This window comes from Pithys albifrons, chromosome 4, assembly GCF_047495875.1.
Source record: "Pithys albifrons albifrons isolate INPA30051 chromosome 4, PitAlb_v1, whole genome shotgun sequence".
NCBI lineage: Eukaryota > Metazoa > Chordata > Aves > Passeriformes > Thamnophilidae > Pithys > Pithys albifrons.
The window spans coordinates 53,974,401-54,002,266 of NC_092461.1; the positions used below are offsets into that span (position 1 = coordinate 53,974,401).

The 27,866-nt window shown below is 40.4% G+C and overlaps 1 protein-coding gene and 1 pseudogene across 1 annotated transcript in view; both read right to left on the bottom strand.

Annotated features, from left to right (window-relative positions):
• The window catches only part of NECAB1 (N-terminal EF-hand calcium binding protein 1), a 55,097-nt gene that overhangs the window by 19,726 nt on the left and 7,505 nt on the right, over nucleotides 1-27,866 (bottom strand). Inside the window, 3 exon segments of the mRNA XM_071554246.1 lie at nucleotides 5,796-5,893; nucleotides 8,773-8,798; nucleotides 15,097-15,205. Coding sequence (XP_071410347.1) covers nucleotides 5,796-5,893; nucleotides 8,773-8,798; nucleotides 15,097-15,205 — 233 coding nt within the window.
• On the bottom strand, nucleotides 10,216-12,195 carry LOC139670915 (E3 ubiquitin-protein ligase Mdm2-like; annotated as a pseudogene).

A 27,866-nucleotide genomic window follows, 5' to 3' on the forward strand; every position in this document is an offset into this window, starting at 1 on the left:
TTATAAGCACTCTTAACTATAAAAGCCAGTTTTGTTGGTTTTGTTTGTTTTGCACTATTTCCTTTTGAAATGGAAATACATGATCTAATAAATATAACCAATATAATCTAAGTAGCACCTGAGATATGAAGCTTTTTGGTTCTTGAGATTGGATCACTTTTACAAGTATGGTGGTCTTAAGTCTCTTCTGAGACAGCTCACAGGCCTCTATGAGCTACACAGACACTGCACTTGCAAGTAAAAAGAAACAACTGCATGAACAGTTAGTGCCACTCTCCCAAGGAAGCATCTCTACCATGTTCAGTAACTTGCAGTGATTCCTAATTCCCACCACTTTACCATTGTGCCAGTGCAAAAAGCCTGAATTCTACTTTTTACTCCAGTAAGTTCAGAGCTGGTACTCTATTTCAAGATCATTGGCAGTTCCATGACAGACTAACTAAAGCATTCGGTGAGGCTCAAGGCAACAGTCACTGAAATCATGGAGCAGGAAACATGTCCCATCCTGAAATCCTCCTGGCACCGTCACTTGGCCACCAGCCAGCTGTTGTTAGACTTTTACCACTCTACAGTATAGACTGCCCTCGGGAGCAATGAGTTTAAAATCATCTGAAATGGTCCCTGCTTCCCCACAAGGCTCTGCTGCCAGCCTTTGTTGTGCAGGTGCCAGTGACAGCACCAGTGGGGACACACAGGGATGAAAATGATGCTGTGCTGTTGGTATAGGGGAAGACAGGGGAAGACAGGAGTCAGGAGAGAGGGGTATGCCCTTCAGGCAGTGAAAAAAGGGAACTTCACTCGAGCATTATGACTCATAAAAGGCACTGTCAGATTTGGGTAAGCATAATCACCTCCTTCTCTGTGAGAAGTTCCTTTGGGAAAAACCCTTCAGAGACCTCAGAGCTGTTCAAGTACCTAAAATGGAGTCTGGTGCCCTACAAAGACCCACCTGGTTTCCAGCTACTACCCCAGAAGCGGGTCTCATCCTGCCTCTGAGTCTTCTAGAGATCCTGCAGGCTATTTATCAGGCCTGTGCAGATGTCCTGCATATCCTTGAATACTCCAGATCTAAAATACTTTTAGATAACTGTTTAAACCCCTGAATACTTTTATATTGTCAATTTTATTTCATAGAGAAATTATATTTTTGGTGATCAAATGAGCTTTTGCTAGTTTAGTGAGTACAGAATAGTTCACCACCAGCAGCAAGTTGCATTTTCAATAAACTATTGCAATGCTAGAAATCAAAATATAGAGCAAAACTTCTTCTTAGCAAATAGCTAACAAAAGCAATAATTTTATGGCTTGATAACTTAAGGCAGATATGTTATTTAGTCTGTAAGTTTTTGATTTTCAAAATTCACAAGTCAATAGGACGGAGATGTTGAGTACCTTAAAAAACTTTTCTACTCTTACCTGTCTACTTTGTTACTCAGTGATAGATTTTATTTTCTGTGCTGGGGTTTCAAAGTTTCTCTTAATTTTATTTATATGTGACTCTAAGTTACATAATGTAATTGCAATGCAGTTTACTGAAAATGTTATGTTCATATGGGTAATAAAAAAGATAAGATTAAATATTTTAACTAAATATCCTTCTGTGATCTCTTTATAAAAGATGTCAGGGAAAAAAGGCTTAAAGAAACAAACCTTCCCATGCATTTGTAAAGTTTTGCTGAGTGTTTAGTTTTTCATGCTTCCTGTATATAAGAGGAAGAAGAAAGACAGTGAACAGAACTATCCAGATAGTACTTTGATCTGGAAAATATCAAGCTGGCAGGTGCCAGAAAAACAACTGACACCAATTTTTAATCTGTCCTCCCCACTCCTGTATAAGAAACTCATGCAGACTCTTCATTCTAAGGAGAGAAATAATCAAATATCATAGGGCACAAATCCCTCTAAAAACTCTCAGACATGTGTTTCCATTCCTTGTGTAAGGATAAAACACAAGGAGACCAAAACAGAAGGACATCTGGTAAGATGGTGTTTGTATTAAAAGTATAGTTCTTGCAAATGCAACTCATTTTTTTCCCTGCTGAGGGATGTTCCTAGCTGTATCTATTTCTCTGCACTTTTAGCTTAGTACCTTCTCATGAAGTAATGGAGCAGGGATGGTTCCTACAGTCCCAAGGGCTTCCTGTCTTGGTTAGGCTGAAGCGATCTGGCCCAAGAATGGTGAAAGGAAGTCTGGTTTCAAAGTTTCTTGATCCTACTAACACACTGGAACATTTTCTCCCTCAAATGACTCAAATTTCAGATAGCAGAGGACTGGAAGATTGGAGAAAAGCTCAGTTCAAAAAAGCTGAGCTTTTTCAAAACTACAGAGGGCAATGCAATGAAGTACACAGAAATCATGCTGCAATTGCCTTGCAGGAGCCAGTTATCTGCTAACCTACTGGGGGAAAACATCAACACATGGAAATCAGTTGGAGTGATGGGGAAAATTTGATCTTGATTTTAATCCAGGAGTCCATAACCAAGCCAAATTCCAGTTGCTCTTGGTGGTATGTTGTGTCGAGCTTGTGTGACATGGTTTGGGTTTGGGGGGGAGGGGTGGACACCTACAGGGGATGGCTTTTCTGAGGAGCTGCCAGAAGATTCCCCCATGTTCAACAGACCCAATGCCAGTTGGGTCCAAGATGGACCTGCCATTGGAAAAGGCCGAGCCCACCAGTGGTGGTATCAGCACCTCTGGAATAACAGATACAAGGGAGGAAAAGTTACTGCTAAGAAGCAAACTGAAGTTAGAGAAGAGAGGAGTGAGATTGTGGGAGAGTAAGAACTCTGCAGACACCATAGTCAAGGAGTGGGAGGAAGTGCTCCAGGTGCCAGACCTGAAGTTCCCCTGCAGCCCCTGATGAGGACCAAGGTGAGGTAGCTGTGCCACTGGAGCCCCTGGGAGTTCACGTGGAGCAGAGATCCATCTGCAGCCTGTGGAGGACCCCATGCCAGAGCAGGTAGATCCCCAAAGGAGGGTGTGACCCCCATGGGAAGCCCACGCTGGAGCAGGTTTGCTAGCAGGACTTGTGACCCCACAGTGGACCCATGCTGAACTAGGCTATTCCTGAAGGACCCCATGATTAGACTGATTTTTAGATTTTTCAGACATGCCAATCTATGCTGTTCTTTGAAGACAGTCACATCTTTCTCCAGGGTTTCCTTGGAAACTGAAGCTGAAGAATTTTTCCAGGGATCCAATTCTGCAGCTGCATCTTATGCAAAGTATTTACTGAGTCCGGGCAACTTGAATTGGTAGGAAAGCAGGGATTTTCTATAGGAAGGACTGAGTGGTGATTTTTTATCTGGATCTGAACTGGATAAATAAAATGAATGAAGTACCAAGTTGCTCCTTTCCCCACTAAATATTTAAGACTGAATGAGCTTCCTGGCTGAAGCAGCACATGCTGTGGGAAAGTTTAGCTGGGACGGATAGGTGGAGCTTTCTCCAATCCCCAGAAAGTCAGAAGGGATGGAAAGCTCATGACAACCCTGCACACTGGATCTGTAATCAGCCCCCTGCTTTGCAGAGTGGAGTTCAGATTAATTCTCAGCAGCTTTTAATTTTATTTTTTAATAGGACAATTTAGTCCTTGGAAATTTGTTCCTGGTCATTGGAAACTGACTCAGCCACTATAGATACATCATGTTGTGGTAGCTCTCAAAGTGCAGGTCTTCAATTCCAGACTTTTTTCCTATATATGAATATTCCAACTAGGTCATAACTTAGAAGATAATAATAAATGCTCTTACTACTCAGTGGCTGCAGTGGCAGAACAGTGACAAAGTTTCATACTGGCACTAGGAGAGGAAAGCCAAGCCTTGCTCTCGATCCATGCCAAAGGCCATTCAAAACCAGATCAGCCATTTCTAAGCACCTGCCTGTTTGAGCTGCTGAGTCAGCTCAAGCTAGGAGCTACCTCGTATCTTGTGTGTCACTGGTGAACATCATTTATCCATACTATCTCAATACGCTATTACTGCACCTCCAGCTCTGATGCTAGATGGATGCAGTCCAGAGTTTAGACCACAAATTCCAGTAAAAGCTAGAACTATTTAAGATGGAAATTTTAATATCTGCACTCCAATCATTTGTCAGGTATTCAGGACACACAACCCATCTGTTTCCTGAGAACTGACTTCCTATAATATTTGGGAATAATCCAAATTTTACATTGAAATTTTAATTTCCATACAAAACTGTAGTGGCTGGGCATATCTCTGGCAGGAAGCTCTATTTTAGAATTTTCAAAGACACATTTTTTTCTTTGATTGTGTTCACCCATTGTTTCTACTAACTGGAATTAAAAGTGTTTTTCCTGTGTTAGCCTTGCTCTAGTTCTGCCACTTCTTAATGAACAGTCAGCTGAAGTATTCCTAAAAGACAAAAAACCCATTAGGCTTGAATCTTCAGATAGGAAAACAAAATTCAAAGAAATTGTTGTTTGGTTATATTCCAGATGGATTCTTCAACAGACAAATGAAACACCAATATTCCAGACTTTCTTATCTATTTTTCTAGTCAGGTCAATGCATACATCTTACAATCTGATTAGCCTCCTGGCATTCCTACTTGTAATTAACTTCTTCAGTAATTCTTAAATGCTGTGGTTTATTTACTTCCACTAGTTATGAGAGACATATCCTGCCCTTTAGCAGCAGTAGCTTATACACATGGCATTTTTTTAACTCAAGCATAGCTAAAATGAACGAATCTATTGCTTTTCAGTGTCCAGCTCAACAAGACAGTGAGTCAGCACACATTCACTTCATTAGGAGTGGCACATGCACAGCGTGAATGGAGAGACATTCAGCTTACTGGTTCAAGCTCTAAATAAGTAAGCTACACTTTCAGGTTTTTATTTTGACAATTCATGTAAAATGTATGAGTACTTCACTCCTGCAAACACACGAATACCTAAGGTAACAGCTTGACTAAAGGAGCACAGCTTTCTTTCCACTGATTGACTGAAAAAAACCCCCAGGGTTTTTTGATGCCATGGGATCTCACTCAATAATTTTTGCCAAAATTTCTCTTCTTGATGACTAGCCTGCCAGTGAATAGTCTTGTGGGGTGGGTCTGTGGCTGTGTTTGGAGGATCTAGGTTCACTTCTTCCCCTGGCTTGTGCTTTCCCTCACTGTTTGAAGCTGATCCATCTTGAAAAGAATATTTAACTATTCAGACAGCAACAGGAGTGTATTACCCAATGTCTTGATGCACTTTTGGTCAGACATACAGCTGGGGTTTGGTATGAATGACCAGGTCGGAACACAGGAGCAGGTATGACTGTAATGAATGGAGTGGGTCAGCTGCCTGGCATGCCCTGAAGCAGGGCTGCAGTGCCTGTCAGATGTACAAATTGAGAAACTGAGCTTTTCCCCCTGAGAAACATCTCCTTCCCCCAGGGTGAGAGTCCCCTTGCTGTGCTGGTGGGCAACAGCCCTAACAGCTCCTCTTGGCAGGTTTTGTGAGTTCTGCTTTTGTTCAAAATGTCTGAAATGGAAATGAAATATTGTTCTTGGTCAGGAGGTTTTACTCAACATACCATGTTATTTTTTCAAATTTCGTCTACTTCTAATATTGGTGCTGATACCTATCCACATTTGGCATGGGACATAGAACGCTCTCTTGGTACAACAACACAAAGATCATTCTTCAGACCATTCACACAGACAAATTTGATTATATCCAAACCATAATACTTTGCAGACAGAACTTTACAGAGTTATATAAAACCATTTTGACAAATCTTTTCCTACTGTACTTTTGCTACAAACACATATTTTTACTTACTTTCTTTGTTTTGCCCATTGCCTTCAGAATGGTTATGTTTAAGTCTTCCAAGACAGATAGAACATTTTCATACTCTCCTAAGTGCTTGGAAAAATAATCTAAAAGAAGAAAAATCAATATTTCATTAAATATCAATTTTACCAAGTCTGAATTCAGTTATGGTATTATTAAACATCTAAATATAAAATGAACAAGATATACAATAAAAAGGATAATATTGTTTTCCAATTTTCTATTATTTCTCTGCAAAATCATTCCTTGAGTACTTAAAATACCAAAATCAGTATTTCAAAAAATTTTCTTTCAATAATTGAGTTCCCAAATTGACAAAAAATTTAAAGTATCAATTTGACAGCTGAAACAAACTTATTTTCAAAATATCTACATTTTTTTGTAAAATAGATTTTCAGTCTAATAGTCTACTTTGCACTTACTAGCAGGAGATGAACTTTTCATACATATGTACTAAATTTGATTATATTGATACAAAAATGAATAATTTTGGTAAAGCCCTTAGATGAGGTAAGATCAAGTGGGGGCTGTTGTGAGCTGGGGTTGGTTGAGACCAGTTGTTTTATCTGAGAAATTACAAGACCATGAGTTGGCCAGATAAACTTCTAGTCCCAGGTACTGTGATTATATTTTCAACAAATACGATGCATGCAGGATACCTTATATCACAAAGATAACAAATTGCAGGATATCCCTGTGTAGCTGCTCAAAGCAAAGGACATTTAAACAGAAAGAGCAGATGTAAAATCAGGGGGCATAACTCAATCAGAAGGATTACAGCAAGAAGAGGAAGCAAACCTGGGATATCATTACCCGAGTCCCCATTTGGTGGATGTGGTGAAATACAATAGAGGGAGGCAAAGGAAGAAAAAGTGTGAAAATGAAAGAAAAAAAATGTTAAAGCTAGAGACTGTGGTAGACAAGATTGCAGACATCAAATCACCTGGAAAAGCACAAAAAGCAACATCTAAATGGCAGACAGGAAAAACAAGATTAGGCAAGGGCTTTTTGAAATAATGAATAGTAATACTCTGAGGCTTTTAAGATGTCAGTATGAGCTTCTCAGGAGACTCATGAAAGTATAAGCTACCAGGAACACAGCAACATAACCTGGTATTGCTGAGAAGTCGAATGAAATGATTTAGAATGAAAACATATTGTGAATTAGTACCCTGAACTTTTAGCTTCATTTCTGAGGTGAACTGAGATTACTCAGAAAGAGCTGTATAATCACAAGTTTAAGCATGTATTGAGTAAATTCAGTACAAGAGTCATAGATGAGAAACACTCTAGTGGCAACATGTGAGATTTAAAAGGCAGCTGAAGCAGCTCATATTTAATCAAAACAGACAGTGAACACAGTCAGTGCTGAATTGACACCACCCTCAGGCCAGCAAGTCTGTAAGCCTCCAGTGCAACATCAACAGCAGAAAATCCCTTGTGGAACAAAACCACCTGTCTTCCTTGGCCAGGTTTATACAATATTGGCCAGATGCTCTTTCACTTCAGATGAGTCTCTTGTCATATATTTATAAGCCACAGGTCGAGGTGCCCCTTAGTGGGTTCTTGGTCATGGGTAGTTTTCTTGGGTTGAGCTGGCAAAATGTCAACTGCTCAATACAGTGTCAGTCTCCCTCCCCTTCCCACTGAGAAAAGGGAGAAAGGAAAAAAAACCAGAAACTCAGAACAGATTTAAACCCAAACTAATTATATACATTTATACAGAAAAGAGAAAATTAAAAGAAAACTACAATATAATACACACACAAGCTAGAAATAACGATTTTCTACCTCCCACTGAAAACAGATTCCATCACTCTAGATCTAATAAAGCATCCCAAAAGACACCCAGCAAGGGAAAGAGAGAAAAGAGTAACAATAAAATGTTTCTACTTCCCTCAACTCAAACAAAATGCAAAGTAGCAGCAGCAAGGCCTGGGACAGCAGGGCAGCAGCAGCATGTCCTGCCTCTACTGCAGACATGATGGCAACTAAGAAACCCCTTCTACCTATCTCAGGTTTGCACCATCTGGTATGAAATATTTCTTTGGTTGCATAAGTCAGGTGAAACCTGTCTCTCCTAATCTACGTAGATTCTGTGAGCCTGCTAATTTGAGGCCTCGCTAAAACTAAAGCACAAACAACAGTAGTGTTATCTTCTGGGTCAGTAAATGAGCTGGTGTTTAACTTGGTAGTATTTTTGGCTTTTAAATGTCTTTAACATTGTTGTCCATTGGAAAACTTATTAAGCTACCACCTCTCCCTCAGAAAAAGGCTGGTTTTGACAAGTATAAATTGGGGGTTTTTTCTGACTTTTTGTGCGAGGACTTGCAAAAATCTTTTGTGAATTGTTTTCTACTGGAAGCTGCACTCCTAAATCAAGTGTTGTAAGATCAGCTGAAGCACAAACAGGGTGTTGGAGCAATGATTCACAGCCCAGAAGGGGGTACAGAAATAGGTAGTTGGGCCCAATTCTAGGCCTTGCAGGAGTTTTACTGTGATGAAAGATGATGCAATTTATCAAATGCTGTTCTCACTGGCTCAAGTAGGAGAAAAGTAATGAATTTTCCTCCAGTGGGGTACTAATATGACAATCCTTTTCGAAATTCCTAAAGCACTCATAGTTGTTAAAATGAGAAACTAACTAGAAAAAATATCATGCATGACAGGGAAATAAGATAAAAGTCATCTATCTATTGGTCTTTATGTCAGAACAGATCTTGAATTTCGGAGAATGTGGAGTACTGATTAGGAAAAATATTTTCAAAGTAGTTTCTGTACACAGTTGATGACAGAGTCTGAAAAGATTATAAGCCATCTGCATTTTCCCAGGAGTTCTTTGGGTGGAAATTATTTACCGTTTGAGCTATGAAGATTAAACATAAAAAAAATGATCCTATGTTATGTTTATTTGCACAGGGCTGCTGCAGGCACAGATTATGATTTTTCCCAAAAAGGAATTTACCACAGAGTTCTTCCGTGTCAAGATTACTGGAAAGATAATAGAAGGTTATTGAGCTTAGTAATAACTTTTTTCTTGGATTGGGAAATAGTAGGACTCAAAGACTAGCCTGAAAGGGATATGAAACCCCCCTGCCTGGACTGCACCAGATGAGTGCCTGGCCCTTGCTGGCCTTCTCTGCTGCCTTAGGGAGGCTTGTCTGAAGCTGGTGGCAGGTACAGCCTCTCTTCCTGACCACATTCCCACTGACTCCTTCCTACCCAATAACAACCCACACTGAAGTTCCTTGCCCAGACTTTGTGCATCCTGGTGCAGGGTCACTGCTCCTCAGGCCTTACACAGTTGGTCCCAGTTCTGGCAGAAATCCACCTAAACACCAGAAACGCTGGGGGTTTTTATTCACCTTTCTGCCTATACTCCTCTTCTGTGGCTGTCATACTGTACAGCAGGACTCAGAGAGCTAAATGAGGAAAACCCCAATAACCTTCTCCCATTTGCAATTCTTGCTGTGCAATAGTGTTCCATGGCAGGCCCAGTACAGTAGGAGAATAAAACCACACATACACCATCAGCACACGTAATTGCTAAGACTTTCTGGTCATGAAAACCATTTCACCATTTCTAGATTCAGAAAAATTAGTGATGTGAAAAATATAGCTCTATTGCCACATTCCCATGCCATTATATAAATACATAAATTCAGGTAAGTACTCTATACAATTCAAACCTGTTCACTTGAAACAGTTTTCATCTTCATCAAACTTTGAAGTGACTTTATCTCTGAGGTCTTAATAGCCAGAAGAAAAAAAAATTGACCTACAGCCCATTACTGAAAGTTAGCCTATTGACTTGCTTCCAAGGAGGAGAAGCAACTGATTATTAAAGAAACTTAAAAGCATGAATGTCCTCTTTGAATCTTGCTGAGGGGTGAATATTGAATGGCTGATTGCACTTAGGGTTTTTTCACTTATCTTTTTTAATGTGATTTTTTTAATTGACCTTTAAATGAAATGATGTCACAGTGCTATCTTAAAATCACTTTCACCACTGCTAACTTCCATACATCTGGCTTTTATTTCACAAAGGAGAGAAACAGAGAAATTGCAGGATCCTGGGTTATCACAAACTTGCCTACTCAGGGCTATAGAAACTTCTGAACACTTTTAATTGATAAAGTAAATGAGCTTTTCATACAACTTTTATTAATTGAAGGTGACCTTATCTGCATTTGAACAGGCCAAGTGATTTACAGGGGTTGGTTATTTCTCCCAAGAGAGACTGAAAATCTCGAGGTTGACTTATGACTATTGTGCTAACCTCTTAACAACTCCAGTGCATTTATGTCAGCAATTATTTTTCATACTGAATGTAAAGAGACATAAAATACTAATTTTCCAATAAGCATACAAAAATATTTTCTCTTGCAGCTTTCCAGTCAACATCCACCTAACTAAAATAAGTTAATACAACCATTTCTATGGGCTGCCTGCACACCAGGCAGGGTTTGTTTCTCTTCTTCAGCTTTTTTGCACATGTAAAACATGACATGAGGTGTCCCATTTTGCCATGTACTATGCAGCCATTTCTAGGTCTGCTCTGACATATGACACAGGGCTTTATGCTGGCAACAAGCAAACTGGATTCCGCATTTTCCTCTTTGTCATACATTTCTCTCTTCTCAGGTTCCTTATAGTCCTCCTGGCTGCTACAAAACATGCTGCTTGATGTTAACGGCTGAGAATAATCCTCACTTTCCTGGGACTCAGAAATTTGTACTACTTTCTCTTCATTCTCATCCTTGGCTGGTTCTTTATCTGCAATCATTTTTTGCTTTCTTGCAGTCAGTGAGCTGGTTTCAGGGGAAATGACCTCACCACAAGAGAGATTATAAGTCAGAGCTGAAATTTAATAATAATATTACAATAAATACACTGACACAAAGGGAAATTGCTTTCAACTCACAAAACCCAGCAGTATAACCCAGTGTCCTGGGGCACAAACCCAAGGGGGTTTGTTTGCCCTTATGCTGAGACCCCGTGTGATTCCCCCAAGTCCAAAGCAAAAGGAAGTGAAAAAACCTGTTGGTGCAGGTGATTGCTATAGTCTGGCCAAGAGTAGTGATCTCCTCCTGCCAAGGTCCTGCTGCTCATCTGGATCCGATGAGAAGTCTCCAAGGTCTTCTTACCCACCACTTTTGTACCCCCAGGGAGCACCTAGTCCCTCCCCCTGGGTGGGGACTCACACAATGGGCGATTAACTCTGGGAACCAGGGGGTATTGTTGAACTGTTGATGGCCCATTAGCAGCCACGGCTGTGTGTGAAGGTGCTAATGGCTTCCTGGGCAGCTGCTGCTAACGGTCCATTGTCCTTGGGGAATGAATAGAGGGGGTAGAATACACAGCTTTGATCACCCCTACACAGTGTTAACTGGTCCCTCCTGCTGAACTAGGACAGTCAGGAACATACAAACCTTCTTTAGATTCTGCAGGGAAGGATCCTTCTGATTTGCTCTTTTCCAATTTCTCATGCTTTTCATCTGGAAGCCATCCTTGCATGGGGCCCAGCATCTGTGGCAACATCGTGAAAGCAGAGGATTCATTTTGCTACATTCAGGACACTTCCAATGGTCAGCTAGAGAAATGTCTGGATCTTCATCAAATGAATCAGCATCACTATCTTCATCCTGGTAAATAGTCAGCTGATAAACCTCACCATCTTCATCTGTGAACTCCTGTCCTTCATTATGGCTATAATCTTCTGAATAAATAAATTCAAACTCTACTCTGAACTGGTCTGAAACAGAGCTGCAGTCAAACCAGTCACCGTTTTCACTTAATGAACTAGCAGCAAGATCAGGAATGGAAAGAGGTTCTGTTGAATCACTTACATTGCTTCTTTCACAGCACAGACTACTGACTACACACCATGAGAGACTTCATCAAATGTCAACAAAATGCTGTCTGACTTGTGTCGCTTTCTTCTGTCACTATGAAGATTATCTGAAGAATCTTCTTCAGATTCACTGTGTGTCCTCCTAGAAGAGGGAGTTGGTCAGGAAGTGACATTTGAGGAAGTTGGTTTCTCTTCTAACTCTTGTATAGATTCCTTAAGAACATTTTCTTCTTCAAGCTGAGATCTTGCATCATCCTCAGGTGTGTCACCAAGTGTAGAGTCTTGTTGCTTGATTGCCATCAGATTTCATTGAATGCAGTCTCCTGTGTTCTTTTACAGAAACACTTGTTACTCCAAATAAATCCCCAGGAGATCATTTGCACAGTGTACAATATGCTGCTGTTTTTCATCATATAATTGTTTAGACATAATATATTGCTCAAGATAGAATATTTCCTCCTTCATAGTAAACGTGTCCTTTTCTGCACCAGCTAACTTCAACAACTTCAACAACAGAGGCTTTGGTTTAACCATGGTGGTCCCGCGGCCCACTTGCCTCCACAGCCTGAGGGAGTCAAACCCTTTCGACCCCTAAGAAGGTCCAGCAGGAGATGGCAAAGCCCTGCACCTCCTGCCATAGGGCAAATGGAGCCAACCAAATGTATGGGGGAAATGGAAAAAGGTCCCTGATCAGAGAGGTAAAAGAACCCTCTCTCAACTTCCATCACCTCCCTGAGGGCCCTTAAAGAACAGATATAAGGCCCTGGACTCAGAAAGTCAGATAGAGGACAGTCAAGATGATCTGTCTGGAGTGCCTCCTGGTTGCACCATGTCTACAAGACAGATTACAACCACAGCTATAGGAAAAAAGGGTGATTGTAGTTGGTGACTCCCTTCCAAGGGGAACTGAGGGCCCAATGTGTTGCCGAGACATGACACGCTTCCCATGCCATCTGTCCTAGGCTTTTATGTGTAGTATAAATCACTGCATAATCTCAATGCTTACAAAATATTTCTGGGATAGGGAACTACAGTCTTCACTGTGTAAATAGTGAAGTGAAACAGAGGGATGATAAATTACTTGCCCAGAGTTCGATAGAGGCTGTATTTTAATTGGATAAGAGAGACAAAATAATCTGTGCAAAGCTTCTCCTACTAGCTAACAACTGAGTAGAATTCTTCACCCTCCCCTACTAAAAATAAGCCATAAACTACTTGGGATTTAACAGCATACACCAGGATTTTCATTTCATTCCCTTGGATAATTTGCAAGTGAAAACATGGAAAAATAGGTGGGTTTGGTATTGTTGAAATATAAATGATTATTCTCCAAATGCTTGCATTATGACACCTCCCAAGGTTCAATGAATATTTTGCTACTTTTATTAGCCAGATTGTTAATTTGAGACATTTTACATAACCTACCCTTTTCAGTAAATGCCAGTGAATAAAGTTTTTGCCTCCTTATTATATCTGCTTCATATGATTTTTTTCTGGAAAGCTGTACTAAAAAGGAAATTATACTGTCCAAGCCATCTCTCTTTGCTATATCCACCTGATACTTTCCATGTGCCATCTTGCTGCCTCCCTGCTGACAGGATTTTCAAAAGCTTTTGAAGGCACTAAGGGAATGCCATTAAAATGTATTTGCTTCTGTTAAAGATCAAGCCTCACAGAATACTTCTCAGCTGCAAAGTCAGCTAAAGCCTTTTATCAGTTAAATACTTCATGGACAAATATACTCATACAGCTTCTTGTTGCTGCTTTAAAACTAGGATTCAACTATGTTTTCTTATCTACATTTAGGTCCTACTATGTAACATATGTTAACCCATCAAATGAGAACACCCTTTCTTCTGGTTGGAATAGGTAATTTAGTAGGTTGTCTTAAGTCTTCCACCCATTCAATTCCCCGAAATACATGAAAATACGACCCTTCACAGTATGTATTCTGTGGCTTTTGTGCCCAACTTTTTGCCAGACCTTTTCTGGACAGTGAGAATGATCTCTCTCTCAGATGGTTGGTGTGACAGTTCCATTGACTGTTCTCAGCTAATAACTCTAGCATTCGATAGTCATACCTAGTCTTCAGGTGTGCCTGTCTACCAGGAGGAAAAACATGTTATTCTCACTTTTCGTACTTTTCAGATCCATATATTTTCTGTTAAAGATAAAATGGTGTAAAAATAATTATAACAAGAAAATATTGTAACAATTTAAAAAACTTTACAGACAGAAAGAAAAAAATAGATGTAGAACATATATCTTCTTTCTTAGAAATTTTACTTAGCCATCAAGGATTTCTGCCCGTATCAGGATGCTTCCTGACAAATGTAGGTAAATGGAATTACAGTAAAATAAAACCACTTATGCAGATATGTTGTACTTATGAGGAAGTCCAAAGCTGTACAAATGAGTCTGACCCTGAAGTGAGTTTTTGACTGTGTTATTCATACCATTCCCCTTGGCCACAAGGGCACATTGTTAGTTCATGTTCAACTTGATGTTCATCCAGTGTCCTTTTCTGCCAAGATGCTTTCCAGTTGGGTGGGCCCCAGCATATACTAGGGCACAGAACTATAGAATCATATAATTGTTTAGGTTAGAAAAGACCTCTAAGACCATGAAGTCCAACTGTTAACCTAGCACTGCCAAATCCCCTAAATACCTCCAGGGATGGTGACTTCACCACCTCCCCGTCTACTTCACCCCATCCCTTACTTTATAAAGTCTATAGTATTTTTCATTCCCTAGAAGTCCAACAGACTGAGTAGCATTCCTTCTGCTTACTTCAGGACACTGTCGGCACAAACTCTAGAATCTTGTGAATTCTACTATGTAACTAAATTTAATTTGATTCCATTTGCCACAAAAACATGGGGTTGTTGAGCAGGACTTTGCAGTTCACCTTGTTGAACTTCATAAAGTTTCCAACAGCTAATTTCCCTGTGGTCTTGTTCAACCCAGCTGGAATGGGGATATCCAGACAGCACAAGGGACAGCACCAACACCAGTACCTCACCACCAAACAGGATGGCTTTTTCAGCTCTTTACTGTATATGATTGCTCCATTTATTTTCTTTTCAACATCTGCTTCTAGTCTTCATCTCATGTAATGAATCTGTGGGACGAAGAATGGAGAATTCATATTTAAACCTGAAGAAGGCCATAGCCTGTGGAGTGGAGAATACAGAAGGCATCTAATTTCCACTCTGTGTTCTCAGCTGCCCAAATCACATTTATCGGAACATACATACAAATATATCAAAAAGGTTTCAAAACCCTTCACTTGTACAGTTTAGATCCATATAACATAGCCAAGCTTCCCTCTAGCAGCTCTCTACTTAGACTTGTTTCCTAAATTCAGCCTGACATCTTTTTTTCCATTCTCAGGTACAGAGAGTGGCACCGGAATTGTAAGAAGGGGGCACTTACTCAGTATTGTGTGTATCAATGGAGTGAAAAAGTTCATGCACTTCTTCTCCACTCAGGACTCCACCAGCAAAGAAAGCTTGAAATTCATCAAAGGACAGTTTTCCATCATCTGAAACAATGAAGAAATGAAAATTGCCTTAATTTCATTCATAGCTTTGCTTATTTGCTTCATGCATGTCCTAGTTCAGCCAGCTGGGACCAGTTTATTACTGTGTGAGTGTGCCAAAGCTGTATGTTTTAAACCCTCTGTGCCATTCCCAAGATCTGTTAACAATGGACCATTTGCAGCAGCTGCCCAGGGAACACCCAACCCCTCAGGGTGTAAGCTGAGTGTTAAAGAAGCCTGTGAAATAAGAGCTGTGATAACTCCCCTCCAGGAAGTCATTAGCACCTTCTCATCCAGCCTGAGGGTGTGTGTCTGCTAATGGGCCATCAACGATTCCAAATACCCTATGACTCACAAGGTGAGATCACATACTGTGTAATTCCCCACCCTGAGGGAGATACTGGGCAGTCTCATCTGGACTTGAGGGGATATGATCTTGAGGGTTTGGGGACTTGGGGAACCACTCGTCAGATCGAGAGGAGGACCAGAACCTTGACAGGACTGCGACCACCACTCCACAGGTGTTTTTACCTCCTTTACTTTGAACTCGGGGGAACCACGTGGGTCTCAGCACAGGGCCTAACAAACCCTGTTGTGTTTGTATCCCAGGGTGCTGGGTTACACTCCTGGGTTTTGTGGATTAAAACCATTTTCTCTTTCTGCTATTGCATTTATTGTAATATTTTTATTAAATTGGAACTCTGACATAATCTCTGTGGTGGGTTTGTTTTCTCCTGCTGCTTTACCTTTAAACCGGCACAATGCAGTAGAAGAGGAGAGTATTAAAAAAGGCCTCTAGGTCTTCAGCTTAAATGCAGAAATTTTACATATTTTATCAAGACACATAACGAACATGATGCTAAATACATCAGCTGTTGTATCCGAGTTCTCAGTTTGCTTGGTAACTCAGTTATTCTTCCTTCTACTTAACTTTCAAGAAAAGATAGTTTGATTTTGGTAAATCTCTACTGACAAACACATCCATACAGTCCTGTCCTTGCCCTGATGCCATTCACTGTGGCTTCTCCCTGCCCTACCCCACACTTCCCCTACTTACTCCTTGCCCTTGTCCTCACCTCTGCATGGAAGATCAGCAACCCCCTGAGATGGAGTGGGGCAGAGAAAATCCAGAGAAATGCAAAAGCAAGCAATTGTTGAGGGAACATATTAGTTCAGTGAAAATTTCTTCAGCCATCTAGAGTTTCTGTTTCCTTTTCCCATTCCTACTCTTTCTTTCCTCTGCTCCCTGCCTCCCACTTGGGAGACTGAGACTGAAGTACACAACTCAACAGCAGCAGGGATCTGACCTTTGCTCTTGTCTCTAGCTACAGACACTAAACAATACACTGCACTGGTTTGCAGCACTTGTCTCTCTTTCTTCATAAAATACAACTTTCTAAAAAGCTCCATCCTTGGTGTGCAATTAACAAAACAAATTTTAAAAAAAGTTTTACTTTAATGGAATAGGAAGCCAGCTTTGTGTCCTCTTCCACTGAAAGGAATTTCAGCTAATTTTCTTGATCAGCATAGAAGAGAAAACATTGGTATTTACCAGAAAAATTCATGTGGAGATTACACCAAAATATAGGAATGAGAAACCTGATTGGAACATATAATAGAGGTCAGTCAAAATGCTCAGATCAATTTTCAAATGGACTGTGAATTGGCCATTTACTATTCAGTGAAGTCCAACTATGAAAAAGTTAACATTATTTTATAAGTAACTGCTGTTTGCATTTGTCTGGGACAAATCCAATCATCACTCCATGAGTCCTGATCATCACCAATACCATGATGCATTTGGGAAGTGTCTGCAGGACTAATGGAGCACAGAGGGAGGGGAGGTACAATCTGATAACATTTAGAAGAATAGCAATGTGGTGGGAGGGGAGGTACAATCTGATAACATTTAGAAGAATAGTAATGTGGTGGACATTGATTCAAGAGGGAATAGTCCTTATTACAATATCTACTACATTATTTAATGCAGCCTGTTTCATCTGTTTCTTAAGTTAGCTTTAATTATAGCAAGTTCATGACAACATGAGACAAAATCCTTGATGAGATGTGTTAAGCGGATTAATTAATCTGGTATTTCCATTATGTTACCCCTTCAGATTGAGACTCTACCCTCCTTTGTCAGATTAAACTCTGCACAACCATCACTGTTTTTTACACCATTTCATTGAAAAAGGGATCATACTTGTATCTCACTTCAATTATGCCTGTATGGTAATGCCCAGATATATTTCTATACTGCAGATTTCCCTTGCTTTTTAATATATTTTTAATTATTTCATTAATGAGGGCAGAAATAGATAAAATGTGCTGCAATTTGTGTTGCACTGTCCCACTCACAGGGTGACCATGGATGCAGTGATAGAAGTGGCAGACTTTAGGCTATTTGGAGAGTAGGACTTGGGGTGCAAGGAGGATTAGACTTTGTTAACTCTGGCGTCTAAACATGTTATAATGACTATTTAAACAACATATGACAGTCAGTACAACTAATTTTTTCCTGAGTTGACAAGACATTTACCTCAAAGAACTACATAAAAACTATATATATGTATATATGCACAAAATATAAATGAACACAAAATATAAGTGTTACATAAAAAAATAGTGTAGAATAAAGAGTAGAGAATGTGATAGTTTTAATCCAGGCCTTCCTTAGTAACTAGCTGTTACTCTTCTTCTGTCTCTCTTAGTTATACTCCCTTGTTACATGAAAAAACAGTGTAAAATACTTGGGAAGTGGGCATTTCCTTAGTTACAGCTACTTACTAAGGAAGGCCTGGATCAAAACTATCACATGAGTATATGATTTAAGGCTGAAGAGAAGGATTCAGTCAAAGGAAGATAAGTTAGCTAAATCTGCATGCTAAAATGATCTACAACCTCAATGAGGCTTTGAATGACATTGCATAGAAAGTGATTTGAGAAATAAACCAATGCTTGTCAGCAGGATGTTAGAAAAATAAAAGAAGTTTGTAAATGGAAAGCTGACCCCACAAAAGTCCATGTGATTTCGTCAGGGATCCCTCAGCTACAGCTGACATTTGCTTCTCTTCTGAAGAACAACTCCCCTCTTTTGTTAGTTTTACAGGCATGACTTCAGAAGAAGTACATGGGTCAGGATGAGACAAATCCATAACTTTTAATTGAAACAGTTAAGGCAATTTGTTCCACATTAACCAGTGTAGTGAGTTTTAAATGCAAGAGTGATAATCAGCAAACAAAAGCCAAAGAAAAATTCACCTTTGCTATTATTTAGAAGAAGTTTAAAAGATTAAACTGTAGTTAAGTAATAATTTTTAGGAAGTGATCAAGCCTTTGCATGGAGCATAAAGAATATTTTTATAGCCTAACACTTCATAACTGATTTGGAAAGCACTAAATTTCGGTTCACATGTTTCTTTCCCTTCCTTCAGAAACATATTATATCCCTCACAGAGTACTGAACAACTGTATAGGATAAGACTAAGATGTCCTAAGCACCAGACTAATCTACAATGTATGTGGCCTAATTTTATGCTGGTGAAGAATCTATTACAAAGATAGAATCTAAATCCTAGAAATACATGCTGTACTCCAGCAGGCAGATTTAAAGAGTAGAGCTGAAGAGTTTCCTCCTTTTTTTAACTTGCTATTTAATACTTTTTTACCTGAATATATGGCTTCCGATATGTAATCTTCAAGACATTTCAAAATTGTACAAATTAAATATCTGCTTCAACAAAACAATTTTGAAATGTTTAATATGAAATGAAAAGACAGATTGTAGCTGGAAATCATTACAATAATAATAAAATGTCAAGATCTACAAAAGCTAAAAGCCAAGATGGTGCAAAACTGCCACGATTACCTGACTGAGAATCTTAATACATTTGCCATTTGGCATTGGTTACAGAGAAGGAATATCAAATACTGAGCGTGTTGAAAGGAGCTTCTTTTCACAGCTATGCTTTCTTTGGCTCATACAGATACCATCAGTTGCTTAATTAAACTACTGCTGCAGCTTTATCCTTTGCCAGGAATGGTGATTTGCGTGAACTTATACACATACTCAAGATATTGGTGACTTTTGGCAACTTTCCTGAAATAAAAATATTATGAGTTTACCCATAGAACATCCTGGATAGAACACAAAACCTGTCTGTTTATTTTTATCCTTCACGGTCATAGGCTTTACTTCAATCCAGAATATCATTGATTGGCTAACAGCCAAATTGAGCACTAGCTATTTTCTTTAAATTTTATCATCCAAGATCAGGTACTGCCTTTTGCTTAATTGTTATTTATTCTCAATAGCATCTGAATGTTATTAACTTTGACTGACACATCATGGAGCTTGTTTCTGGCAAAACACAAGATTTGAGTACCTATTTGAACTTACAGACTTCATACAGTTACATTAACTAAAAAAATCTCTGATTATCCAGGGAATTTTTCTGATTTTTTATGAGTGTATCTGTTTTGCTAGTGCAGCTGGGGACTCAGCCACTGGTGGCCTGGGCCAGTCCTGTGCTTCATTAGTGCTCAGATGAAGCTTGGACCCAAAGCCTAACAAGTGCTCCCTGTGTTGTTAAATTGAAGACACATTTGCCTAGCCAGGTTTGGGGTTTTTTTCCCCAATAGTCAAGAATTGCTTTTATTTTTAAGTCTGTGATACGTGTCCTCAGCACCTCCCCCCGGGGCACACCTCACTGCATTCAGATAAATACTGCCTGATTTAAGTGCTTCAGAGCAGTTGAGCAGAAACCTCTATTATAGATGCTTTAATCCTTGCCACTGTCAAAGCAATAGGGGAAGGATGACTCATGAAAGGCAAACTTCTCTGAAGCTATGCATCCCTCAGAGAAATCAACCTTCTGCAGCATTTGCCTTGGCAATGTTGTCTCAAAGAAGCTGTTCTGCAAGGCTTGATTGTTTGTCTGTCTTCTCTGACATCTTTCAAAAACAGTGTTTCTTCAACAACTGGCACAGTCATCCAAGCTCCTTGAAGCCAAAATGCTCCCAACTGGCAGACAAAAATATAAACAATAAAATTAATTTCCCCATGTAGCACTTGCAAGTTTAGAAATACAGTTGCACAGTGGGTGGTTTAGAGGAGCCTTCCTTTAGGTTACAACTGCATTCTTACATTTATCTTAGTAAAATTCAGCTCTTTATTAAGTAGATAGGTGTTTTGTATAAAGCAGGCCCAAGTGATATTCCCCAGCCAGTCCACTCCATAAACACTGTTAATCTTCAGGGCACATATAGGATAGCTTATCACTTCAACAGAGAACAGCATATCTGATGGAGGAAAGCCACACACATCCCTTGGAGCTGAAAGGTGGATTCAGTGAGTCAAAAGATATCAAGTGAATCATGAACACATGTATTTGGAGTCTACATGTACAAAGATGATGGCAAATGGTGAGACTACAGCCAGCAAGGAAGTTACGGTGACGTAGAAAAGAAGGATGTCTAGCAGAGATGCCAGCAAATGCTAGAGGGCAACAAAACCACTTCCACTGCCCCCTATTTTGGGCTTCCTGTTAGGACTGTGAGCCTTTCCCAGCAGTTAAACATGCCTGTGAACTCCATGGAAGACCACCAGAGCAGCCTTTTCATAGCAGGAATCACATCAGATTGTGTTTGCACGGCTGAATAGCAGCCCTAAGGCTTATGGCAGCTGAAAGAGCCACATGGAAGAGTTTAAGGCAGTCAGAGGGGAAAGTCACACTGGCCTAAAATTCATTCTGGGGTTCACCTTGAAAGGAGGGGATTTGGAAAGTAGAACCCACAGCATTGCCCTGGCCCAACCACACGGTTCCCAGTCTGTCTCCAGGCTGCCTACATGCACACTCCCAGGGTAGCCAGGTTGTTTAGGGTCAGGGGCTCTATGAGCACAGATCTTTGGCCTTGTAGGCCAACAAGTAGCAAAGGAAGAAGAGATAACAATAAGTGAACTGAATAAATAAAAAAATCCCTCATGTCAGAAAGTATTTATTAACCAAGGTGCAACAGGGACTAGGAAATGGGTCCTTCTCTCAGCTCACCTGCTCCTGGGGATCTGCTGTGGGGCCTGTCTTTTTGTAACGAACTGACAGTCCACACCTGCTGTAAAAGATTTGGATCAGATCACTTGTGTGCTTCAAGATATTGCCATATACACAGAGAGAATGAAGTAGTGAGGGGGAACACATGACAACAGACATAGATGAACCACATGCAAAAAGATGAAAACCACCTAATTTATTGGCATATGGCACATAGGCTGGAATCCGACCAAGAAAGACCTGTGAAAACAACAAGTTTCAGTGTGCCAAAGCAAGCATGCTAATAATATCCATTAGGTCCCAGTCACAAAGGTTGCATCAGAGGAAGTGCAGACATAGGCTGAAGCTTTAAAGAGTCCAGGCAAATGCACTAAGCTTTCATTGAATCTGTATGTTGATAGAATCAGAAATAAGGAGCTTCAGCCATTATTCCAGCTGTTATGCTGGAAAAGGTTATTATAAGTAAACAAGTGATTCCAAGGGGACTAGGCCAACAGGGAGAGGGTTTAGATTGTCTCTAAAGCAATAATTTTTTGGAAGCTGTAGCACAGAGTCCAGCCTTACAACACTTGAAGGACCCAGGGAGGTGAGATGGGGAACCCCACGACCAGAGGAGCCTGTGCTCTGAAAATGGATCAGGGTGATATCTGCAGTGGATACAGATGGTCAGGAAGCAAACAGCAGTGTGGTGAGAGTTCATGGAGGGTATGCTGCAAGGGTTTTGCCTTCCTAATCCATTTTACCAGTATCAATTGAGTCACTTGGGAGCTTAAGTCAGGGATGCTGCAGTTCTGAGAATTTCTGTCCTCTGGCTCCTGTTCAGAATATATGTTCTGTAAAGTCATAGAGTAAATGTTTTGCTCAAACATGGTCGCTTTGGATCACTCAAACCAGGCCCTGCATAGAGCCTCCTGAAGGGATTCCTGCATATTACTGTTTTTCTCAAGAAAAGGCACAGGCGCTTGAGTCACCCTGTCATGATGTGACCTGTCTGGATGGGGGGCAGAGCCCGTGCACCGCTGCAGCAGCCATTGAGCAGCACTGCTGGGGGCAGTCTGTGGCCTAGCTGAAGACCTCATGAGATGCCAGGATGTTATAGCCCCAGATTAGGACATACTGGCCTTGGAAAAAAATTATGCAATTATGAAATCAGGGACTTGGCATTCCTTGCTTTGGTGTAACTATAAAATTTTTCTTGGAAAAAAGGTTAATCCACTAAGTGGCCATCTTCAGAGAGCCTCCAGACCAACTTTGACAGTTCACTTTAGGGGAGTTTCAAGAGATCCCTTTCCCTGCTTTCCCTGTCTCTCAGAGGCATATTCCTTCAGCTCTCTGGGATGGCATAAACTATCACTCTGGTAAACAAGCTGGAGCCACTGAGAAGTCACAGTCTGGGGATTGCTGTAGTGAGGCAGTTGTCATCCTGCCCGAGTTCACCTAGACACGCAGGAGCAGATGCAGCTGGTAGAAGACTCACCTGCAAACTCAGTGTTTATCCTGCAATGGGTCACTGTCAATAGATAATGAATATGAAAACACCTATTCTGATCTCTGCAAAACTGACTCTAGAGTAAGCATTGCAAGATTTCCTCCTGATAACCATACAAGTACAATTCAGTGGCTTTTTGGTTATTCTGTGGAAATCTTGTTGGGTCACTCACATGTGTATGATCTGTGAATCCATCCTTTTGGTCCCTGTCATTGGAGGAAGAAATAGGATGATACTACTGCACTAATTTTAAAGAATCCTGTATTTATGACCAACAGTTTTTTGATGGGCTAATGTTTGCATGGGTTTAGAGTTGGGCTGAAATCTCCAGATCATTGCAATCAAAGAAAATCAAAGATTTTGATACCATGTGTATTATCACGTATTTTATAAAATTTGAGAATTCTATGTTTAAAAGTCTGATGTCCCTGCTCTGTGTCATGGACATCAAGGTACTGAATGAAGACATATGAAAGAATGCAAAGGTTTGTCTCATCTGACTGTACTTTTCATTTTATAGATTCTAATTTAAAGACATTATAAAAGACATATTTTTAGGAAGGAAAATATCTTTCACTGAGTGCTTGTTTGAAATGTCAGAGAAAAAAATGAAACCCAACATAAATGTACTGGTTCTGACATTAATAAGATTTTGTTGCTAGTCTGCTGGTTGTTTGATATTCAGGTTTGGAAATCTATGGAACTTTAATCTTTAGTTTAGGTTGGGTTTTTTTGTTTTGTTTTGTTTTGTTTTGTTTGTTGTTGTTGTGTTTTGTTTTTTTTTTTTCCCCCAAATTCTTCAATGCCTGCAGCAAACTGTCTACAGTGTTCCTTAAGGTAAGGCTTTTCAGTTTTTTTGAAAGTGTTGGCTTCTATAGATATTACCTATGATGTTTTCAAGTATCATTTTCTTAGGATCTTTAAGGGTGTTTGAGATACAGGTTATACATAGTGCTTTTTCATAATAGCTGCCATGTATTTGCAAATCAGTGACAGCATCTATATATAAACCATCTTTTCTAAACTTGTCATATTGAATTGCCTTCTTTAGGGCTCCTGCTTGGAGCTGATCCAAGTGTCTGGGGGCAGGAGCTGTTTGTAATAAAGGAAATAATCAAATTACAATTCTAAATTTGTGCAAGACAGGGACAGCTGAGAGGTTCTTCTCCTGGAGGATATGGCTGGGGGTCACTTCCTCCTCCCACCAGGTTTGACTGGATGGATGTTTCCACACTAAAAAGTGCTGAGTGGAGTATTAAATGCCAGAGCATGTGTTTCCAGAGCAGAAGAGGGGACTCATGCCATAAAGGGTGGCTGCTGTTCTGGTGGATACATTCAGCAGCCGACAGCTCTGCAAGCCTGCTGGCCAGCATTGGGCTTAGGGTAATTTGTTTCCACCTTCTGTCGCAGGTTTGTCCTAGCTGTTGCCAACCCTGGACTGGCCCCCCTTCCCCCTCCCAGAACCTTCCCAGCAAAGAAAAGGAAAAAAAAAACCTGAAAAGAAACGCTCTCTAAAGAAACTGAACTGAATAAAAAGAATAAATTATATTTACTAACATTTACAAACCACACTGTATACACAATACATAGGATCCCACCCCCCAGGGGAGAGGGGAAGGGAGAAAAGGGGATTGATTAGCCGGAAAATAGGGAAGACACCAACCCAACCCAAAGAAACCGAATGAATCAAAACAAACACAATTAAAAACCTCAAGGAAAGGGAACAAGAATGAAACAATCTCACCCAGGACAGGAGAAACACCAGGGACCGGAGGGACCAGACCTCCACCACCTCCCTCCAGCTCCTCAGCCAAGGACTGGGAAGAAGCCACAACACCACTCCCTGCCCTGCTACGTGGAAGACACGTGTGGAATACTTGTAACTTCCTTAGATACAATGGTTACTGAGGAAGCCATGGGTCAAACCATTACACCTTCTAAGAGAACAGATCTGCAGCAGCCAGGCTCCCCTCAAGAAAAAGCTGGAGATGATAAAGACTCTGCTAAAAGGCAAAAGCAGCCATCTTCTTCCCCATGAGGATGGGAAATGACCCCTACCATGATGCAGGCAAAGGAAGGGCACTGTTCTCCAGTTATTTTGTTATCTAGTGCTCCTTGTCTTTGGTCAGTGTTGAATCATCACTATTGAGGCACCTTACCTCAGCTAAAGGATGACTGTTACTCTTGCGAGAGTAACTCACAAGATTATTAACCATTTTTCCCCCATCCATTTTGACAGTCAGACTGTTTGTCATTGGATTTCTGCAACACAGTCTATATTTGAAATTACATTCCTGTGCTAAGAAGAGAGAATTATAGCAGAGGCTCTTCTAATTGGGCACATGTCAAAGTTGCATAGCCAGGAGAGGCTCCTGCATGACCTCTACCAGCAACTAATATGGTTTCACTTGACTGCAAGTCACTGCAAGGCTAATGGGGAACCCCATGTCCCTCCAGCATACAAAAACTAAGAAACACCTCATGCAGACAAACACATACAGCTGCTACATTCACAGGTGTGAGGCAACCACTGTTGCCTGTGAGATAAGGGAGGTAATATTTTTTTTTTATGAGGAAAGACTGCATTTGGCAGTTCCAGTTCCCCAAGTTTCTTCACTCTATTCCTTGCAGGCTAGTGATAAGGTCTTACTTTTTGAGAGGAATTTAATGAATTTCATTTTGTTTTAAACAGCGAAAAAATTAAATAAATAAAGATTTTTCCTTTTCGCTGAAATTACTTTTGTATAAACCTCACCTGCTTTTCTTTGAGTTTATGGAGTTTTATAAAGTAAACCTGACCAAAATTTCATTTTGACATGCCAACCTGAAACTTCTACTTTCCAAAAAGGTCAATGGGCAACATCTTACCTTTATGAAATTGCTTTTTTCCCTCAGGGTTCTCTGTTGCTTTTGTCAATATTATGAACCATAAATTCCTTAAAAATCCTTCCATATGTCTTTTCCTCCCTCTAAGAAAACCATGTGACCTTTTCAGTTATGGAGGGGAGTGTGGATTTGCTTCACAGAGCAGAGCTGCTCAGCCATGAAATAAGAACTATAGGCAGAGTTTATGAAGCTGATACACTCATGAAAGCTGTGCACACCTGACATTCCCAGAAACAGAAGAGTAACTGAATTACATATGTACTGAGGCTGACAAAGAAAAAAGCCATCACATTTTCGTGACTTCTTTCACATAGAGGAATGACTGTTTGCTAAAGGACTTTCTCGATTAAACACAGATGTCATAAATCATTGTAGTATTTTTGAGTAACAGCAATAAAGCAGAATTTCTTGGTGCTTTTAGCTCTTATTTTATATTGTCTTTGCACTAATAGTTGTCTTTCCTTGCTGTGGAAGGCTTACCTGAAGTCCCATGGTCCCTGAATTCATAGTAAGAAGGCTACCTCCTACAATACTCCTATTTATCAATCAACTTGATCCAGTTTTTTGGATATATTTTTATCTTGCAGTCAAGAAAAATCTAGTAAAGTTTTTGAAGATAATTTTTCTGGGGGTATTTTAATCTCACAGAGAGAATGAATACAGCAGACAAAGTTCTATTCAAAGTGTATGGGAGAAAACAGTGCCGTATCATGAAGAGTAATGCATTTATTAATGAAAGCTAATACTTGGTTTCTTATAGCACAGAAAGGTGACACTGAAAGTGTAAGTAGCCCAGTTATTAACAAAAGCTAATAATCTGTGTTGGCAACAGGGTAAACATGTTCAATAATTGCTCACATATCAAATAACCTTTCTGAAAATGTACTTAACTTCACAGCTTGAAAACAAATCTCCCTCCTAATGTGGCACAAGCCTGTGATTTGCAAAGTGGAAGTCCCGTTGGCAATTGATGGTTGAACAGATACAATTCAGCCCTAAGGGCTGAAACCATTTCAAGTTCATGGACTTAAATTAATAGAACTAAAGTGACTGAACTTAGCCCCTTTTCTGCCAATATGTTGTAAAGGATCCATATACAGGTAGGAATGACAGCAACCAGGGTCTCTGGGTCTGATAAAGTTTTGTGTTGTTCCAGAACAAGCAAGTTTGTCAGTGATTGTGTGAGCTGTTTCCCTTACTTTCATAGCAGTGTATAACTAATGAGATAAGCAATGAGCTGTGAGGAAGCATGAATGAGGACTGGAAGTTTTTCTGACCACTGAAGTGCTGTGAACCCTCCAGGGCTGGGAGAGCATGAGCTTAAAATCCAGCGCAGGAACACAAAGCCATAGGGACTCTTCTTGACTCCAAGGGGATGATGACCTCTGCTCTGTATTGTGTGCTGTGAGTCTCCTCAGTCTTCACAGGCAGACACATACACATCCATTCCAAATGCCATGACAAGGCCTGCGGGGGATGCCAGCAGAGCTTGGCTGTGGCTGGCAGGTAACTAAGCCAGAAAGGCACTGCTGAAGGGGAGGTCCTTCTTCTCCCCATTGTAGCCCTCATACTGACATTCAACTTGCACCATCACTGCCCATGCAAGCCACTGGCAAGCTGGCTGAGGTAGGTAACAAAGAAAACATTACCAAAACACTGTCGCAATGATGGATTCTGTGGTTCCTCAGCTCTCTGAAGGGAAGTGCCACTTGCTGCACATGAACTGGAGCAGGAATAGCAACCAGAGCTGGGCTGTGGAGGTGGGACATCTCTCTCAGCAACAATAAATGGTTATTCAACAGGTTCAGTTATACCATTAAAGTGTACAGTAGCCCTTTACTGTTAAACAGTTTTACCTTGTAAGTTACTCAATGGTAGCTATTTGCCTTCTCTTTATTGAATGTACACAATATTTATTTTCTCAGGATTGACTGAGAATTACTTGTCAGGTTTAAACTATGTCGGCCAGACCCGTCCCACAGGGAAGTTTGCTGCCTTCCTGGGGCCAGGGTGAGGGATATTACCAAAAGACTTCCTAAACTTATCCAACCCGCAGACTATTACCCACTGTTGGTTGTCCAGGTTGGAAGTGATGACATTAATAAAAGGAGTACCAGAGTAATTAAAAAAGATTTCAAGGCACTGACCCGATCTCTTCAGGGGACAGGAGCACAGGTAGTAATTGCCTCAGTTCCTGTGCTAGCTGGGATGAATGAGGAGAGGTTTAGGAAAGCCCAGC